The sequence below is a fragment of the Xenopus laevis genome, chromosome 7L, assembly GCF_017654675.1.
Source record: "Xenopus laevis strain J_2021 chromosome 7L, Xenopus_laevis_v10.1, whole genome shotgun sequence".
Lineage (NCBI taxonomy): Eukaryota > Metazoa > Chordata > Amphibia > Anura > Pipidae > Xenopus > Xenopus laevis.
The window spans coordinates 42,065,357-42,086,695 of NC_054383.1; the positions used below are offsets into that span (position 1 = coordinate 42,065,357).

General features: G+C 38.5%; 1 protein-coding gene across 4 annotated transcripts in view; it reads right to left on the reverse strand.

The window, feature by feature from the left end:
- sec24c.L (SEC24 homolog C, COPII coat complex component L homeolog) overlaps positions 1-18,991 on the reverse strand; it is a 41,499-nt gene extending 22,508 nt beyond the window's left edge. For 2 of the 4 annotated variants that reach the window (XM_018225422.2, XM_018225421.2), the window contains exons 1-7: positions 18,834-18,991; positions 10,813-11,006; positions 9,939-10,028; positions 8,640-8,778; positions 8,139-8,314; positions 7,453-7,890; positions 4,272-4,423 (exon numbers count right to left, since the gene is read on the reverse strand). In XM_018225422.2, coding sequence (XP_018080911.1) covers positions 4,272-4,423; positions 7,453-7,890; positions 8,139-8,314; positions 8,640-8,778; positions 9,939-10,028; positions 10,813-10,978 — 1,161 coding nt within the window. In that variant the 5' untranslated portion in view covers positions 10,979-11,006; positions 18,834-18,991. The remainder of the gene's footprint in view (positions 1-4,271; positions 4,424-7,452; positions 7,891-8,138; positions 8,315-8,639; positions 8,779-9,938; positions 10,029-10,812; positions 11,007-18,833) is intronic. The other 2 variants (XM_018225424.2, XM_018225423.2) reach the window with 1 other exon arrangement.
- Between the last annotated feature and the right edge of the window lie 2,348 nt (positions 18,992-21,339).

The following is a 21,339-nucleotide window of genomic DNA, read 5'->3' on the forward strand; positions in this document are numbered from 1 at the left end:
GTGCTTTTCTGACAATACTTTTTAAAGCCTAATATTTGTCAGCTTGGTGGTGAAGAGGATAGCATTGTTGCCTTGCAGTGCTAGAGTTCTTTGTTTTATTTCAGCCAGCGCACTATATGCAAATAGTTTGTATCTTAGTCCCTTCTTGTATTTCTTTAGGGCACTCGGGTTATCTCGCATATTCCAAATACAGACAGGAAGGTTAAGGGTAAGGCCCACACTGCTATTTCGGGAGATTCGTCGGCCAGCGACAACGGGAGTAGCCCGAAGAAGAAGCGTTTTGTCACTGGGTGACTAACCTCCCAAAATAGCAGCGTGTGCCCTGGCCCTTATTGGCACCAAATAAAATTGACCATTATGTTTAAATGTTATAGGGACCTTATAATGCAAGGGCCACTGGTGAACCGACTGATGTGAATGATGCAGAATATGTTGGCACTATATAGATAATTGTTCAATGCATGTTAGGACTTTGGTTAAGCAGACTGGGGGCTAAGACCAGTCTTATAGAATGCACTGTTATTATTTAAGGGGGAACAATTATTTTAAGCAGTGGTTCAAAAATTTGTATAGACAAGCACAGGAGGGTTACCATAAAATGGGATTAACATGTTATTTACAGTGTTTTATACACTGTGCACTTTTCTGGTCAAAGTCTGCCTCTTCACAGCTAACTACTGATAGTTGCTATGGGTTACTGCCCAAGTGCAAATTTGCCCAGTGTTTATAAATGAGCCCAATGGAGTGGTTGCAGGCCATGTCAGCATGTATCATTATGCTTAAGGTTCCTAGTAGGGATGCACAAATCCAGGATTCTGCCTTTTTCAGCAGGATTCGGATTCGGCCGAATAGAATTTGCATATGCAAATTACGGTCTGGGAGGGAAACCCAACAATAAGCCTTCCAAATTGTGGCTATAGGGATCAGTAAAATAGAATTTCATGCAAAATGTTAATTGCCAAGCTACACTTACAACGCACCATACACTGTACAGTACATTGAGTGTCTTAGAATGCAAAGTATAAAGAAAATTACAAAGGAAAATAAGAACACATAAGCAGGACAACATTAAACAAAGATATTTTATACTTTTGAAATTATTGTAAATAAAGTTAAAAACCTTTGATGAGATGTTGGAATATAAATATCTGAAGCTTTAGTACTTTTACTATTAACACTTTACCCTGCAGTCGGGTGGTCAAGACAGGGACGTAATGTGTTGATGTCGTTTTATGGTACTTCTCTGTAATTTAATAAACTTAAGGGTTTATTGTTATTACCACAGGTATGGGATCAATTGCTTGGGACCTGGAGTTTTATGTATTAGGGCACTTTCCAGAAGATGGATCTCCATAATTTAAGTCTGCTGAAAACCACTTACTTAATATCACTAAAGCCAATTGCAACCAGCCACACAAAATATGAAAAATTAGTGGTACAGTTATGAGATCAGTTATTCAGAAGCCTGTTATCCAGAAAGCTCCAAACGGTTTACGGTTTACATGATTTTTCTAGTGGGAACATGAGCATAAAATGAAATAGTGGTCCGGAAAGAACACAGATTCAGTTAATGTGAATACAACATCCCATGTACACAGCACTACTACAAAAACAGTAGTACTCCAACGTAAAGGGAAACTATTTCAATATATAAGTATGGTTTACAATCCCATTTATTTATTTTCTATATTTGTACAAAATGTTCGGTTAGTCTATGGACTAAAAGGGTTACTTTATCTTTATTACTTCAAAATTGCACACAATGAGAATCTGCCTGAATCCCCCAAGGCATGCGAGGAAAGTCTATTAAATTAGATTAAATAATACATAGAACATCATCTTTTTTTATATGAAATAATGTAAAATGGATATATAGGAAATCATATTTTTTATGAGCGGTATGTATCAGTAGGATTCATAAAAGAAAATAAAAAATAAAATAGGCACATTGTATTTGTCTAAAGGGACTATTAGGGTGGTGGCAAACGTGGTTACTGGGGGATATTAGTCACCCAGCGACAAATCGCCTCGTCTTTGGGCGACTAATCTCCCCTAAATGCCTCCCCCCCGGCTAGAATATAAATTGCTGTCTGGATGGTACTTAGATATCTTAGATTTTCCAAAGTTGCCTCACAAACTTCGGGAGACTTTAAAAACCCAAATCGATCAGAGTGCCATCCTGCCATTGATTTAAATTCGATCCGGTGGGATGGCATTTAGGGGAGATTAGTCGCCCAAAGACGAGGCGATTTGTCGCTGGGCGACCAATATCCCCCAGTAGCCACGTGTGCCACCACCCTTAAGAGATGGGCTCTCTTATGTGCAATCCCGATATCAAAAAGCACCGAATTACGTGAAGGCCACCTCCTACAGACGCCAGTTTAAAAAAAAAAAAAAATTAAAAAAAATTACTTTTCAAGTAGTATATGTCATTGGATAATTCTAATAAAAAAAAATGTCATTTTAAAGGGGTGGTTTACCTTTAAAATTAATGTTAATATGTTATAGAAGGCTAATTTTAGGCATTTTTTTTTCCAAGTGGTCTTAATGTTTTCTTTTTATAGTTTTATATTTATAGTTTTATAGTTTTTATTCTGACTCTTTACAGCATTCAAATGGGGGTCACTGACCCCATATAAAAACAAATGCACTGTATTGTAATTGCAACTTTTTATTACTTGTCTTTCTATTCAGGCCCTCTCAGCTTGATATTCCAGTCTTAATCAAATCAATGCATGGTTGCTAGGGCATTTTGGACCGTAGCAACCAGATTGCAAACTGGAGCTGCTGAATAAGCTAAATAACAAAAACCAAACCTAATAAAAAACAATTGCAAATTGTATCAGACTATCAAATTAAAAGATAAATTAAAGGTGAACAACCCCTTTAAGTACATATGAATCACAATGTTCACACACAAACCAAAGACACGCATATATGCTAGTTTACATCAGTAAATAAATGGACAGAACTTTGTCTTTTACTCCCAAACTTCTGCTACAGTTAGAACCTGCAGTAATCTCTATGGGACTACACAGACCTTTACAGAAAAGGAAAAAAGGCAACATTTACTGATACACATGTATAGCTTCAGCTAAAAAAAAACCTAAAGTTGCTCATAGCTAGAAAAGATAAAATACCATAAAACTGTAAGCAAGTGTTTCCCTGTGCTTAGTTCAATACAGCAGAAAATTTAATTATAGTGGGCCTTTAATCTCATGCTCCCCTTTTAAGATAAACAACTACAGAGAGAGTAGAGGAAATCATTACTGTAGTTTAGTTACCTTGGCCACTAGATCCCATGTGCTTTGTGTCAGGGTAGCACAAAACAGAAACATAAGCCGTACGCCTTTATAGCGGTTCTGTGATTTAACTAGGTACTAGGAACTGCAAACAGGGGCGATCCTGGCCCCTCCCCCAGAAATTTGCTCTTAAACTACCAGGAGCTGCATTTTTGCTGCCCCTGGTACCTAGTGGGGCGCTGCCGCCTGAGGCGACAGCCTCAACTCGCCTCATTGGCAAAGCACCCCTGACTGCAAAGGATTTGATCTGTCATATAGTGCTTGATGTAAAAAGAATGAAACAGACCATATACATGTGCTTGTTGAAAAACAAAATAGTTTTTCAATCATTCTATGAGTATTAACCATTTGTTACTCATCTCAGAAAAGTGAATTGGATTTAGGACACTTGTAACAGAAGTATTGCACAGTTGTAGAATGGGCCATTTTTTTCAGCTGTCACTTCAAGTGCCACAAAATCATAGTTTCTGTCTGCTTAGCAGCTGTTGTCATGGCCTGACTGTCAACATTGTTTTTTTTTTTTTTAAGCTTCAGGAGAGAGAGAGAGTGGGATTTATATCTGCAGTTTGTGTCAGTAATCACAGCAATATGATTTGTTATTAGTATTAGGTAGTTTAGACCAGTCTAATGATTGTTGCATTGTGTTTTCGGACATTAATGTTGCACTAGATACTTGATGAGTGGACAAAAATTCCAGGACACACCTAAGAGTTACACATCCCTGGTGGAAACCATCACACATTTGAATGAATTATACATGTGGTAAAATTTCTAGTAGTGTTGTATGCAACATACATATGGCCAAGATACACCTGTAAAAATGACTGTAAAAAACAAATAATGAATAAGGTTCAATATATTAACGGGCCTTAAAAATGCTACCTTCACAAGCATATTAGAATTAAATTAACCACTTTTTCTATACATGACTGTTTTGTTAAAATGTGCACAGATTATGGCAATACTTACAGGACTGGGAATGGAATCCGGGTCCAGTTTTTTTTGTGCAGCGGGTGGAGGTGCAGGGGGTCCTTGAGGTCCTGGTTGGGTGCCATAGTTTGGAGCACGTGGGTAAGTCATAGGATATCCTGGCTGAGGACCCCTGACCTGCCCAAATGAACCTGAAAGGAGGAAAAGATGCCAATGAATTATATTGAAAATTGTGATATAAGTGTTTTAAATATCAGCCATTCCATTAACCATAAAAACTACCCAATCACGCGGACGCCACTTTAGAACATTCACTGTGGTCATGTACTAAATTGAATGCTCTATGGAGTACAGTTCTATCACATATCGCAAGTTGGTGCGAAATCACAATAACTCGGACAAATCCACAAATACTATTGGGATTATATCCCTCACCCACTGACAACACCATCAAAGGTAACATCAGACTCGCAGATATAATGGTACTAACCACAGTTAAGACCATCTTGGAATATTGGACTAACGCGCAACCACCTCCAAAACAACTATGGGAACGCAAATTACTGTACACGATGCAACTCCAATGGGTCTTGGCGTTACAAGACAAGGAACTCAAAGGCTCACTTTTCTTTGATATTTGGAGCAAATACCTAGACACATTGGAAGGAAGAAAGCAACAAAAATTACTAGCCCCCTTCAGATGTACTAAATGGTGGGCAGAAAACTCTCTTAGAGTAGAACTTAGCTAGCACCTCAAGAGCAAGAAGGCAAAAAAGAGACTCGCCCCCTCCTCCTTCTCTCTCCCCAACACATATATCTGCGTCAATGGAAGCTACCTCCTAACTGTCACAAATGACATGATAAAGAAGCTCTCTCTCCCCCCTCCTTTCCCCTTCTCCAATGTTTCTTACTCTTTCCCCTTCCCATGCTTCTTTCTATTCTGTCTCCTACCCCAACTGTCTATTTTCAAATTTTATTGTGTTATGCAGATATAAAGAAACCTTGTTAAAAGTGATTGATGTTGATTAACAAACTCATGGAATAATGATATTTGTATACCCATTTTGTCATAACGAGCATGCAATACAATGTACGGTTTCTCTACTTTGAATTATGCTATTTACCTTTGAAAATACAATAAAAAGTTTAAACAAAAAAAAAAAACATAAAAACTACCATATTTATATATTCGCTCGGTTCAATTTACTATTACCGTATATACTCGAGTATAAGCCGAGGTACCTAATTTTACCTCCAAAAACTGGGAAAGCTTATTGACTCGAGTATAAGCCTAGGGTGAGAAATGCAGCAGCTTCTGGTAAGTTTCAATCAAAAAATTGAGGGTTTCTGCTCCCATTGGAGGTGCTGGCATCTCGTTTTTGGATGCCGGCGACCATTCTTGGACGCCGGTGACCGTTTTTGCGATTGACCCGAGTATTAGCCGAGGTAGAGTTTTTCAGCATATTTTGGGGGCTGAAAAACTCGGCTTATACTCGAGTATATACAGTAGGTGTGAGCAAAGAGTATATTTTTAAAGATCTCAACAGAACAGTATTCTATGCAGAACTCATAGGAATGCAGACATCTAGATATATATGGAGACTGTCTGACAAGGTAAACAATTACTGTTAAATATGATTCATATAACAGGGATACAAATACAGACAAAAGTTATTTTCTATGCACAGAATAAGGTGTTACATTATACCTGTCTTCCTATTAGGATAATTAACGTTTGAATTGAATATTATTCTAGAACAACATTACAGAACATACTTTGTTGAAAGGGGTTGTTTAACTTTGAGTAAACTTTTAGTATGATGTAGAGAGTGATACAGTGTTCTGAGAATATTTCTACGTGGTCTTATTTTTTTACCGCTGTATTTATTTATTTATTTCACTTTTGTTCAGCAGCTCTCCAGTTTGCAATTTCAATGTCTATCTGGTTTGTATCTGGCTGAAAAGAGTCACAAGAAAAAGACAAAAAAATGAAGACCGATTCAAAAGTTGCTTAGAATTGGCCATTCTATAAAATAATAGAAGTTAACTTAAAGGTGAACCACCCATTTAATGTACTTTCAGATGCCTGAATAAACTTGTTTTGAACTAAGTTCTGAGGACAAATAAAATATTGAAAACTGCAACCAATTTGAACTTGCTATACAGTACATTTTATAGTATAGAACATGCCGGAGGTGCATGAAAATTTAAAAGAATAGGAACAGAGCCTATCATTCACTCATTTAAAGGAGAAGGAAAGGTAATTATTAATATCTATCTGTAACTGTTGCTCGGACGCACCCCTCCTGAACCGCTATACTTGTGCTGCCCAATTCGGTCTCCTGCACTGACGCCAAGCCATTGAAGTTTTAGCCCTCTACCGACTTTGCGGCCGCCATGTTGGCAGTGTGCGCGTCACGTCCTGTGTCTCCCTCTGTGAAGTGCGCAACTATGACGTTGCCTTGTACCACCTGACCTGATCACCGCTCGCATGGGGGAATCTGGTATGTATGCGCAGGGCTTGCAAAATTTCTACTGCGCATGTGCGAGCCCTATTAGAGCCAATTTGGATAGCAAGAGGGATGGCTTTTTTATTATATGCACCTTGCAAAAATTTGCAATATGATCTTGGGTTACAGCAACAGGGAAAAACATATAGAGGAACGATTCCTGTAAGTATCTCTCCACTTTGTGGCCAATGTATACAACTTTACTTGTAATTTACCTTTCCTTCTCCTTTAAGTAGTAGAACAGTGATTTTCAGTAGGGATGCACCAAATTCAGGATTTGGTTCGTGATTTGGAAAATGTTTTCGCCTTCCCACCCCTAATTTGCATATGCAAACTAGGATTCGGATTAGTATTCCGCCGAATCTTCCGCGAAGGATTCGGGGGTTTGGCCGAATCCAAAATTTTCAGCCCTTTTTTTTCTCAGCTTGTCAAGTAGTCTAAGTTATAAAGCAGACACCAGAGGGACTGCAGTTTGGACCACCAGTAAAAGTCCCCTTTAGATATAAATAAATATATGCGGAGCATAACCTTTTAGATAACGGCAACTTTTATTTTATACTTTAACTAGCAAGTTGATCTACATTACCCAAAAAAGTCTTTGCCAGTAATATGATCATAACATTGTAAGTAGCAGTACATTGCCATTACCAATACTCTTAATAGACAGATAGATCAATGAATCAAAAGTGACCCCATTTCCAATGACTTACCGTTCTGCTGAGGAGGAAACCCATCCTGACTGGATGGCATATGAGGAGGTGGCCCCTGAGGACCACTCATTGTTGGCATTAGTGGAACTCCAGGCATTGGTGGTTGAGCTTGTGTAGGGGGAGCATGGTTTGGATGAGATAACGGGGGTGCGGGTACAATCTGCCCCTGCAAAGGACCCCCTGAAGAGGAGACATAACTTGGTACTTGAGCAGCCGAAGGAGGGGGAAAAGCTGGAGCTTGTGAAGAAGGAAGGTTCTGTGGAGGTGGCCCACTGGCAAAACGCTGATGTGGAGGCTGACTTTGAGGCAGACTAGTAGGAGGCATTCCTTGTGTCAAATTTATTGGAGGATGACCTTGGCTATTGGAATATGAAGGTTGAAAGCCAGATCCAGCAGTAGGAAAGTTTCCTGAACTGGGCTGAAGAGGATTCTGACCACCTGTGGGGGTTACAAAATATTATTACACAACCATTTACAATAACATAAATGGTAAATCACTACCCCATCTGAAAATATTAGTAATATTCTAAATGGCAGAAACAATTTCTATCTGCCCCTTATAATAGAAGTTGCTGTAATTGCATTTCATTTTAATTCACTCAATATGCAAATCAGTGCAACCCAGCAACTTTTCAATGAATCAGCAGCATGATTCTAAAACTTATACAAGACATATTAAGAATTACCATAAATTGTTGTTGATGACGTTTGTGCTGATGCTGCCGGGTTGCCAATGTGCATTCCCATCATTTGATTGGTCAGTTGCTGTTGCTGTGTACCAGTGGAGGATGGAGTATATGGCTGAAAACTAGCTGCTTGTGGTCCTGTACCTGGTTGCATATATCGCATTGTCATTGGAGGTCTATGGAAATAAGGATGCATTGATAAAAATGCATAATAAAGAAACAACATTTTGGAAGAAAATTAAACCTATTTGTATTAATATTGCATAGGAAGCTGCCATCCAATACAACAAACAGGTTTTATTTGTACGGAGGTCTTGAAAACATTGTTTTTTCTAATTACTTCATTATAATTCAGATTACAATGTTTTTTTTCCACTAAATTAAAATGGTCTGAAAGGCCAAAAATTATATATATATATATATATATATATAATATTCTATTTTTGGCTAATGGTGTGTGCTCTGCCTGCATGATATGTATATTAATATTTTGGTTCATACCTTTGCATCTGATTGGCTCCCGACGTTGGCCCATTTTGTATGTCTCCCTGGCCATAATGAGTGTACTGCTGCTGTTCAGCTGGAAGAGACTGCCCTGCTATTGTAGGTGCAGCAGATACTGGCGGCACTCCAACGTGACCTAACGCACATTATAAAAAAATATATATTATAAGAAATAAAACCACCGATGACAGATGAAAATGTGAGGGTAAAAAGAAAAGGGTGTTTATTCGAACCATTGCCACTCAACTGATCTCCTCTGGAATATTGTTGTAGCCTAGAGAACCTTACATCACCCCCCATGGCCTTTATTCAGAGCAACATGGCTCATAACAAGGTTATACATATGGAATAAAAACTTGTTCCCACAAAATCTCAACCTAATTAAGCTTTACAACTGGGCTTCCAGAAAAGCAAATGGGTGCTCACGCCCTAAATATGATCCAAACTGTTCTTCAGGCTGGCCCACCAGTCGCTACCCTGTGGGTGAGCAGCTCCAGAGTCTGGAACCACTGAGCGAGAGAAAATTTTATAAAGTAACACTGAGTGGCAGATTTATCAAAATGTATAATTAGAGCACGCACAGTAAAATTAATCCACGCTCTAGTTATTGTTATGGGATTTTTAGCAAATGGTGAACTCTAACTTTCACCCATTGATTAATATGCTTCTAAAAATCCCATAGGAATAAATAGAATATTGGGTGATTTTTTCTGTGGCAAGCTTAAATCCAGCATTTTGATAAATCTGCCCCTAAAACTCAATGTTTAACTAAAAATCAGAACAGATCAAGTTTTATTGGTTTTCAATTTCTGTATGTAACTGAATGAAAGCGCCCATGCAAAAGAGTTTAACATACCCAATCAACTAATCAATGATAGAGGCCAAATTATCAGACTATTCGGCAACATATAGGCTCCTCTCTCAGAGACTGGGGAGAAGCATACAACTTCTCTACCTCTGGTAGCTACAAGGCCAATTACCAATGAAAGTTTTGGTTCTTATTATCTGTTACAATTGAGTTGCATAAAAATTATAATAAATGGTACTGGTGACAACTGCTACATATAAAATGATGAACAATTTTACAACAGAAAATGTGATGCAACAATTTTGTTACTGTGAATAAGCCCTTTGAACAATGGTATATACAACCAAATGAGTCCAAGAAACTACAATAAGAAAGTGACCTGATATACCTTTCCTTTTGATGTGCATTGCTAGCAGTGATGCTGCCTTATCACAATCCTAAATGTAGTAGTACACGATTGATCACAATAATTAAGAGAATACATTTACCTAGATAGTCAGAAGTAACAGGGGAAGAAGTGCCAGAGGTAAAAGAATCAGGGGACCCTTTTATTGGGAACCCTGAGCTAGAAAGAAAACCTGTAATACAGAAAACAGTGAAAGAGTTTAAAAGAACAGAGATGGACAAGGAAAGAGAATTTAGAAAGAGGTGAAATAAAATAAAACAATTCCATGTCAAGAACCAGTTCTACAATAGGGCTTATTTTAAATTACCACCACAGGTCCAGTTGCACAATATATTGGTTACCATCACCAGAGGAAAATACCTCAATGACTGAAACAGGAATATTATTTGATGCAGCAACTATTCACCACAAAATGGTGAATAGCTGTTTGGCTACACACAGCTTTGATTAGCCAAACAGGGGTTAGCCCAGTAATTTAGGAACACCTGAATTATGGGGATCTAAAAGACTATGTAGCATTGCAGATGTCCGTTTTTTTTCAATCTAGAAAACCTGTACAACTTGTAATATTAATTATTTTGCGCAGTTGCAGAAAACAGGATCATTTCAGCCCTTGTGCCAAAAGAAAAAATAGTTAGATTTACCTTTTGCCTTTTTTTTTTTGCATAGATCTTATTTTCAATTAGATAACTCAGGCTAATTTGGACAAATGCAACCTACAGTAGCTGAGAATGCATTTTCTGGATACATATGGTCTGTGGACAGGAAAATAAGTGAAAGCTAATATCCTATAAAAATGCTAGAATATGAAACAAAAATAGCCAACCTAAAATAGTTTAGGTAAAAACAATTGTCGTTGCTGTAATTCACCGTTCCTGGTCCGTTTCAAAAATCCCAACGCTGTACAGGACTGAGATCAATTTCTTTTTACAAACAAATGAAAGTAGTGATCTTACCTTGTGAAGTAGGAGCATGTTGTGAATACCCCTGCAAGGATCCATTGTAGCCAGGATACTGAGGGCCTCCAGGCATTTGCTGACCTGCATAATTAGGCTGTTGGTAACCTCCTGGCTGGGGCTGCATGTAAGAAGTGGGAAGATGTGACTGCTGGTTTACGTTCATCTTGTGTACATCCCCACTCTGGTATTACCTTTGAGGAAATGTAGAGAATAGACATTAGTATCAACTGCACAGGGTATGTACAGTATAATGTGATCCAATCCAATTGTTACAGTCTACAGTGCTGGGAGGAACACAACCACGAGACAGGTATACTCAAACAAGAAAAAGAAGTAAAATCCCAATGGATGATCAGAATGCCAATGTAGCTCTTAATGATAATGTTACTTTGCTTTTACTGGTGTTCACAAAGATGGAGAATTTAGAATCCCATATGATTTCTCGTGATATCCCAGGTAGTTAGATTTTTTTTAAAGGGCAACTTTCACCCCAAAATGTTTTCCCCCAACAGAGGTGCTGGCTAATAGAGCCCACACTCTGGTTAGGGGAAACTACATATTGCTTTTTCTTTTACTACGACCCCTGAGCACTAGGCCACTCATGCTGGGAGAAAGCCCCAGGTGCAGGAGGCCATATCGTGGTGCTGAGAATAGTGCAAGAGCTTTTGAGTGTTGTGTTTTTGAGTGTAAGCCCAAGTGAGCCAGGAGTAGTGCTCATTATGTGTATGTGTGCCACTAAATGTGTCTGCCCACCCTGGGGAGCTGCTTTCCAGTGTGGCTGGCCAAGTACTCAGGAGCCATTTTAAAATAAAATATTGTTTTCCTCCTCCATCAACAATTTTGGGAAAACAGGTGTCCTTTAATCTATATTCATAAATGCCAATTTTATTACAGGGGAGCTAAACTCAAAAAATAAAATTAATGTAAGCTTTCTCAGTGTGCTTTTTGAGCAGTGGCCAGCTCAAAGTTGTAGCTCCCCCCTCTTGTATTTGTCTATGTTAATTTTGTGGTCATAACCACATAGCACCACTGCTTAATGTTTTTAAAAATTAGTGGTGAGCACAACTTTCCTTTGTTTGTTATAATTTATACATGTTGTATATGTTGTAGCTCCCACCCTTTCCAGCTAAAGTCAGGTGATCCCACTGGGGGCCAATAAAAGGGCAGCCAAGTTTGGGAGTTTTACTTTGAAAGCAGCAAGTAAGTTGCAGGTAAAACTTAGTCCCTTTATAAAATGTATAATGAAGCAATAGAATTTTAAATGAATCAGATGCAAGTTGAGTGTAGGACTGGCCAGATATGGGATGACAGTTGGCCAGCTTAAATATATTGCAATATATGTACAAACAATTCCTGTTTTGTTTAAAGGGTAAGGCATTTTTAGTAGCTGTATGCACAAAATGTTTCAATGTCCTTAATATATTGATAATGGGTTGAGTGCAAAGGATCTCTTGTATTTGTCTATCTGAGCACTTATGCAATTTACAGTTTTAAACTGCTAGGCAGGCTCCATAACTCTCTTTGAAGGCAAAGACTTTCAGAGACCCTGTCTATGCATTTTCTAAGCACTTCATGGATTCAGTAAACCCTACGGTTGTGGATTCTCATTTCTCAGAGTCAAAAGCCTGGTATTAGAAGACTTAAATACAAATATGTCAAAATAAATTAAACTGCAAACTATCTGAGAAGCACTTTGGGCACGTTTAAATAAATTTTTTTTTTTTTTTACTTTGGTTTGGATCCCTTTTAATCAAACTGGCATTCAAAGTGAGTGGCACAATCAACAACTCAAAATGATCTCTATTATAGAAAGAAAAGATCTTGGCTTTGACTGAAGGTTGTTTGTTATAGCACAGCAGCAGAGGCTTTGGTAAGAATAAACTACTTCTGCTTGGCTCATGTTTCAGGAAAACAGAGGATAAAACAATGAAAAACTAAGAAAAAGATGCCACAAACTTGGAGCTACTTCATACAAAAATAAATACACTTGGACTATAACGTCAATAGCACAAGGCAAAACAGAAGCAATGGAATAAGCTAATCAAATTTAAAATCTCATACATGTCAGCTTTTTTAAGGGATGAATATGCAATCTAACTGAGTCAGTTTACAGCTTCTAAAAGATTGACAAAATGGGCGAGTTACAACACATTATTTCCTTAATCTTGGAAGTTACTTGTATGTATAATGGCAAATATGCAGGAACATAAATGCTGAGTGTACAAACTATCATCTCTTGCTTTAAGGTCCCCATAGACGCAAAGATTTCTCTTGCCGAACGACCGATTTTAGGGAAGCCCGACCAATCCTTCAAAATTATCGTGCGGTTAGCGGGATTCGAACGATCGTACATCTTATGATTTTTCGGCCGACATCGGTCAGGAAATTGATCGGCCAGGTCAAAAAAACCTTTGTCGGTCCCAGTGCAATCTATCTATGTTTGCAGGGCCAAGCAGGCAGCTCCCCTTTGTTTTCCTGGCAAATTGGTCTTTTTAGTTGATGGTAAATTCGTACGATCGTTCTGAGAAGATCGTGGTCTCACGATCAGGATCTGATCTTTTAAAAATCTCAACATCTATGGCCAGCTTTACATTCAAAGGGAAAATAAGCTTTTGAGATGGTTCACTACAAGAAGTGGTAGTTGCATGAAATTTCTTTGACAATATATGTCATGTCCAAGGCTTACTGAAAGTCATTGTTGGTGTCCACTAAGTGAAAATAGATACAGTGAGAATTAAAGTAATTTGCTCTGGCAGAATGGGCATAGCATCCAGTACAGGGTGTACTTTTTTGTTACCAAACATCACAATGTTGATAGTTCGGCAGAGTATGATCTGACATTAGGTATTAACAAAGTGGGGTTTGGAGGATGCAGGCTAAGGACAGTTGATACAAAGTAAAAGTAGTCAGCCAGCTCAGCATGAGAGCAGGGGACTAGGCAGGTCAGCCATCAGGGGGGAGGGTTGTAGGGGGAGCCCGGCCACGCCTCACTTACTTGATTAGCCTGGCCCCCCCCCATCTTTCTGAAAGCTGCTGACTTTGGGAAGGCATGGACGTTTAAGGGGCCCTGGCCACCAATTTAGGCCACCAATTTTTTTTTCTCATGTGGGGTCCTAGCCACCAATATTTTTTAATGGGGGGGGCCTGGCCACAAATGTTTTTTTTTTTTATGGGTGGCCCTGACCACCAATATCTTTTTATTTTTTATTAACATGTGGGAACCCTAGCCACCAATATTTTTTGTTTTTTTACTGTGTGGTGGGGGAGGACCTATGGGGTGGGGGGGCGGACCTGTAGGTGGGGCTTGCGGTGTGCGCAGCCCAGGAAATTTTGTCGTATGGGGCCCTGAGATTTCTGATGGCGGTCCTGGGGCTAGGCTTGGGGAGATGTCAAATCATTAAAAATCATAAAAAGTCTGCATATTTTTTAATTGATGTATATTGAAAAGTTGCTTAAAATTATGTTTACTTTTCAAAAAGCTTAAGTTCTGTTTTTTGGAGTTCCCCTTTAAGGCTAAAAAAAAAGTAGCCATAGCAATAAATGTGTAGCCTTACAGAGCATTTGTTTTTAGATGAGGTCAGTGACCACCCACTTAAAAGCTGGAAAGAGTCAGAATGGGAAGGCAAATAATTAAAAACTATAAAAAATACATAATGACCAACTGAAAAGATGCTTATAATTGGCCATTTTATAACATACTAAAAAAGTTAACTTATAGGAATTCTGTCATGACTTTTATGATATCCAATATACTGTAAGTAATTCTAGTTTTTTGTAGTTTTTATTTCTAAATTACTGTTTACACTGCAAATAATTCACTCTACAATATAAAATTTCATTCCTGAACCAGCAAGTGAATTTTTTTTAGTGTAATATTGGTGTGTAGGCATCCATCTCAGGTCATTTTGCCTGGTCATGTGCTTTCAGAAAGATCCAGCACTTTAGGATGGAACAGCTTTCTGGCAGGCTGTTGTTTCTCCTACTCAATGTAACTGAATATGTCGTAGTGGGACCTGGATTTTACTATTGAGTGCTGTTCTTAGATCTACCAGTTAGCTGTTATCTTGTGTTAGGGAGCTGTTATCTGTTGTTAGGCTGCTGTGAGGGTTAAGTGAGGGGGTGATATCACTCCAACTTGCATAACAGCAGTAAGGGCACATGCTAAGATTCGGGGATATTTAGACACCCGGTGACAAATATCCTCTTCTTCGGGCAACTTATCTCCCCGAAAAGCAATCTTAGCGTGTGCCCTTACCCTAACGAGTGACTGAAGTTTATCAGAGCACAAGTCACATGACTGGGGGCAGCTGGGAAACTGACATGTCTAGCCCCATGTCAGATTTCAAAATTAAATATAAAAAAAAATAAATCAGTTTGCTCTTTTCAGTGCAGAATTCTACGGGAGCTGCACTATTAACTGATTTTTCCCATGATAGTATGCCTTTAAAGGTGAACCACCCCTTTAAAACAGTGTTGGCAAAAGGACAGGCAATGCTGATTTTTTTTTATGAAAATGACAATACACAAATGTTGAGTTTTAGATAGGATTATTACCTTATCCTCTTCACAAAGGCCCCATTCAGACTCCTCCTTACTACTGGTTCATTTTAAATCATATCTTATTCTGCTAGTTACATGAGAATTTGAAGGAGTCAAACTGAACTTATCAGACCAAGGGTACAGGTGGAGTGACATTAGGACCTAACTGCAATCAGACATAAAAATAGTGGAAATCAAATAATACACAATCTTACTGGAGAAACCTCATACCACTAGTATTTATGCTACCTAGCTAGTTTGTATACTAGCAACGTGATGCTTAAAGGACACCTGTTGTCAAAAAATATTATCCCCGACCTAAGGTGCAGGCTAATAGAGTCCACACTCCAGTTGGGGAGAACAGCTTTTTTTTTTTTTTTTTTTTTTTTTTTTTTTAATAAAACAAAATGCCCCCCACCAGTGTTAGGACACTCACACCGGGAGGGAGCTCCCTGTACGAGTGGCCATGTTGGTCAGAGTGCATGCACATAATAAGCAAGTTGCAGCACCCACACTGGGAGCTCCTTCGCAGTGTGGGTGGCAAATAAAAAAAAAACTACTGTTGTTACCCCCAACCAGAGTGCGTTCTCTATTAGCTTGAACTAGCAACTAACTTTTTTAGTTAAGCATTTATTTGAACTTGCCAATGTTCTGAATTGTCAGGAAAATTGTTACTCTTAATTGTACAGCATATATAATGTATTATTATGCAGACAATATAGTGGGTAAAACACCCCCCATACCCCAGTCACTCCTTTAACGGTTATTCTAGTGAATGAAAAGCGTGCAACTTGGAGAACAAGAAACAGTGACAGGCAGAACTTGGTGCCAAAAGGCTCAGATCCTTCACTGTTTATCACATAAAGGCAGTGGCAAACTAAATGCCAAGGACTACAATCACATGTAATTTATCTCCCATAGATTCTGTTTTAATAAAATAATCCAACTTTTTAAAAATGATTTCCTTTTTGTCTGTAATAAAACAGTAAATTGTACCTGATCCCAACTATGATATCATAAATCTTTACTAGAGGCAAAACAGCCCTATTGGGTTTAGTTAAAGAGATACTGACAGCAGAAATGTAACTCTTTTTTACATCTATCACCGAATAGATTCGCGATTCGGCCTTCTTCAGAAGGATTCAGATTTGGGTGAATCCAAGTGCCCGGCCGAACCAAAAAAATCCTGTGACTTTTGATCACACAAACAAGGGTTTTAAAACATGCTGTGCGCGCGGTTGGCTTCCCTCTAATTTACATATGCAATTCAGGGTTTGGATTCAGTTCAGAATCCTAAAATAGAGGATTTGTTGCATCCCTATTAGTTTTTTTTAAAAGCATGAAAAAGTGGTAAAATGCTACCTAAAGGGGTGGTTTACCTTTAAGTTAACTTTTATTATGTTATAGCATGGTCAATTCTAAGCAACTTTTCAATTAGTCTTCATTTATTTTTTATATCTTTTTTTTTTTTAGTTATTTGCCTTCCTCTCTCTTTCCAGTTTTCACTTATTGTTATTGCTACTTTTTATTACTCATCTTTCTAGTCAGGGCTCTCCTATTCATATTCCAGTCTCTTACTGAAATCAATGCATGGCTGCTAGGGTTATTCATCCACAGCAACCAGATTGCTCAAATTGCAAACTGGAGAGCTGCTGAATAAAAAGCTAAATAACCCAGAAACAACAAATAATAAAACAGGAGAACCAACTGCAAATTGTCTCAGAATATCACTCTCTACATCATAGCAAAAGTTAACTCAAAGGTTAACAACCCCCTTTAAAACATCAATACAGATTTAGAACTTGTTAGATATATAGTGAATAAAGTACCCCCTATTGTAAAATATATAGTGAATAAAGTACCCCCTCTTGTAAAATATAAGGATATTATAAGTTACCAAGGAGTTTCTGAACCATATAAAAACACGAGGCCGAGTGTTTTTATACAGGTCATGGAACTCTGAGGTAACTTCTAATATCCTCATATTTTGCAACAGGGGGTACTATATTTATTATAATACACAAGTTTCAGTGAGTCATGTGACAGAAATGACATCAGAACTCACCGTTTATAACTGATGACATCAGAACTTACCGTTTATAAGGATATAATTAACAGGATATTCATGGCTTTTGTGTATTAAAAGGATATTATAAGTTACCGAGTAGTTTCATGACCATATAAAAACACAAGGCCTAAGGCCGGAGACCACTCAGAGGTAACGTCTAATATCCTCATATTTTGCAACTGGGTGTACTTTATTTATTATAAAACACAAATTTCAGTGAGTCATGTGACAGAAATGACATCAGAACTCACCATTTATAACTGATGACATCAGAACTCACCATTTATAAGGCTATAATTTACAAGATATTCATAGCTTTTGTGTATTATCTATCTATATATATCTATAACTATATCTATAACTATATCTATATATATATATATATATATATACATACATATATACATACATACATACATACATCCAACACAGAGCCGGCACTCTCAAATAAAGTTTTAAATTGCCTGGGTGCACGATCAGTAAATTATCATTCTGGATTTCTGGATGGATGTAGATATGTAGATATATATATATACACACACACACACACACACACACTAGTAACCAAAAACAGTGTACGAAAATGAACACAGACATGGGCAGAACATACATTTGAGTTCTTGCTGGAACTGAAGCAAGATACCAGGGATACCCACTATGCCATCATGCTGCAAACTACTTATGTAAGTCCAATTTATTTCACTTTTTTAATATTTGCTTTTTTTTCTATTCTGGAGCGAATGTAGCCCAGAGTGCACATGAGGATATTTAGAAGTCCTATGATCAAGTGTAAACATTCTTAGCTCAGTTAGTACAAGTTTTCCCTCAATATTGCATTGGGAAATAAAACAAAACATGTGAGAATCAGCCAGGCCCAGTAAATAGAGATACACTACAATAAAGGAAGCAGAGGCTGAACATGCTAGTTGTGGAATGTTGTTTTCAATAGGACAGGATTGTAGGAAACAAGGTGCCTGGCTGATCACCTAGAATTGGGGAATAAGGAGAGCATATATGTAATGTTCTGTTTTGGCTGTTACTCTTCACCTTGCACAGCCCAGCCAGGCACCTGTTCACATATGAATGACAGTGACAGTCCATCAAGCTATTGTACCTGCGGGCCGGATACGCCTACTGCAACGACACCCAGTTACTTATCAGCGCTACTAAAATCACGAGACAACACGAAATGGAGGTTAGAATAAAGGGGGATTATTTTACGTCGCAGAGAATTGCAGTTCAAAGCCCCCTTGGCCTACTATGGCCTCCTCACTCCAGCTGAGAATTGACAGGGGCAGCATGTAAGCACAGGCATTCAACGGGCACCTTGGGTATACAAGCAACGCATTGCCTCCGTACCGTGTCTCTACCTTTGACTAAGCTTAAGGGATATCTCACTTTCATTACTCACCGCCTCAATCCCGGCTTCGTTTCAACTCACTTCCCTGTCCGCTCTCCGAAAGCTTCGGTCTGGTTCCGACGGGAAATGACGTACTTGTTCGCATAGGAGGAGGGCAGCGTCTCAAATTCTGCCACGTCCTCACTCCTCCCAGACAGGTAAGGCAGTCCTACGTTATGGACTGCGCAGATACAATATCCGGGATGGCTTCACAGAAGCACAAGCGGCCATGTTCTTTTTGGGCGACAAAGTGACAGTGAGCCACATACAGTCATTACAATTTGAAAGTATGCGTGCGTACAAATATAATGTGCTTGTCCCAACTCCAAGCCTTACATTAAGCTTGCTTCTGACTGAGAACTTTTAACTAGTATCTAGTACTGATGATGTGCCTTTGCAAACCTGCTGACACATTAAATTCAACTAGTCAGTTGAAAGAAAAATATATATATTGAGGCCATATTGCAAATCCAATGTACCTCCCTCTGATCTAATGTTAATATCACCAGTGTCGGACTGGGGCCCACCAGAGAACCTGATCTGAAGGGCCCCTCCATATACTCGCGAAAGCCCACAAGGGAAAAAAAAAAATGAATTGCATACCAAAGTGAACATTTTTATTTATATACTATTAAACAATATTAAGTTGCCATAAATATTAAATAACCTTATTTTGAAAAAGAACAAAGTTGTTTTAAAAGAAATATAATTAAAGCACTGCACATGCAGTATAAATGCGTATAAATCTTAGTCACCTTGAACACACAATCACACAGAACAGAGCAACCAATCTCAAATGAGTAATTTTTGCAAGAGGGAAGATGATTTTGCAAAGTTATCAATTATATCATCATAAATTAAATTATTTGCAATGTCCCGCTCAATGTTAAGCAGCAGAAATGATTCTAGCAATTCCTGTCCAATCATAGATCTTAAACGGGTTTTTACTATTTTCAGCTGAGAGAACACTCTTTCACATGACACTTGAGTGCAAGCCAAAGTTAGTAGTGTTTTATACACAGCAAAGAGGTTGGTGTATGCAGAAGAGTGGAAGTTATGGTCGTAGAGAAGCCTGTAGCAACAGATCAGACAGTTTTCACACACACTCTTTTTTAAGTCACTGGCTATTTCCTCCTCCTCCTCATCACTTTCCCCTATAGTGACAGTGGCTGTTTGAGGAAGGCTGGGTTTTTTTAGCAGTGGGTAGTTGTCTTTAAAGTTCAAAAGCTCAGATTTTAATTGAACAGTATCCACACCAGCCAAATCAGCAACTGTATGTAAGGATTCTCCTGGAATATCCTCTTCCCTGATGTTGCTAATCTGCCTAGGGTCTAGAAATGCAAGATCTTGTATGAGCTTTTCATTTTTAGAGAATTTTTGGTCAATGCTGTTTACAGCCTGATCTATAACTGCATAGTATGTCTGGACCTCAAATCCTTTCAGAGGATCCACAAGAGGCTCATCTGCAGCCAACTCCCCAGGCATCCTTTTTTTTTCCTTGCTATTCTTTTATGTGGGAGACTCTTCTCTAGCTCAGCACTGACAGACATCTACTCAAAGGGAATGGTCTATCTTTTCAATAAAAGCATTTGCCAGACTGACAAGCTTCGGAAATGATGGTCTCAGTTTCTGAAATTGGCTTTTAGCCATTTCAACCATTCTCCAAGCTTGCAGGATGTCCAGCCCACTAGTCTAAAGGTAATCTGATACAGGTGTGGCTATTTCAAAAATTTGCATGAAGAGAAAAGAAACAAGCAATGTTTCATATCTTGTCCAACCATGAATTAGATATTTTGCCTTACTGACCACTTTGCTGTCAAACTGGGTGGACAAAGAAATGTGCTCAAGACAGTAAATCAGTGTACTGTACAACTCTTTTGACTGATCAGTGCAGGACCCAAAAATAGTACTGAGTGCTCTCGGCTTACTCCGCTTACTTTTTAGTCTGGAAAGTTTTTCCTGCCCTTGACGCAGGGAAGAAACTTGTTCTGTCCACACAGACATCCTCTTATACAACTCAGAGAAAAAACAAGCAGTCTACTCTAAAAGGCCAAACAGTGATTTTACAGGGATTACACACTGGGTTATATCCAAAATTACCAGATTCAGTATATGAGCATAGCACCATGTATAAACAGAACTACAGCTCACATTTCTTATATGGGCTTGAACGCCATTGTAACACCCACTCGTGTTTGCAGCACCATCAAATGAACAACCAATGATGTTACTGACACTCAAAGATACCTTTTCCAGCTGATCTTTGAGAGATAAGTAAAGTGCTTCTCCTGTTGTGCTCTTAACATTTATGAGAGCAATAAGTCTTTCATGTACATCTCTCTCTCTCACATATCTCAGAATGATGCTGCATTGTTCCATCACACCAACATCCTGGGTGCTGTCCATTTCCACACTAAATTTCACTGCATCTTTAACTTCCTGGCTAATTATTTGCTTTACCATCATTCCCATTACAATTATCAAGCTATTTATTGTAGTTTTACTTGGGAAAGTAACT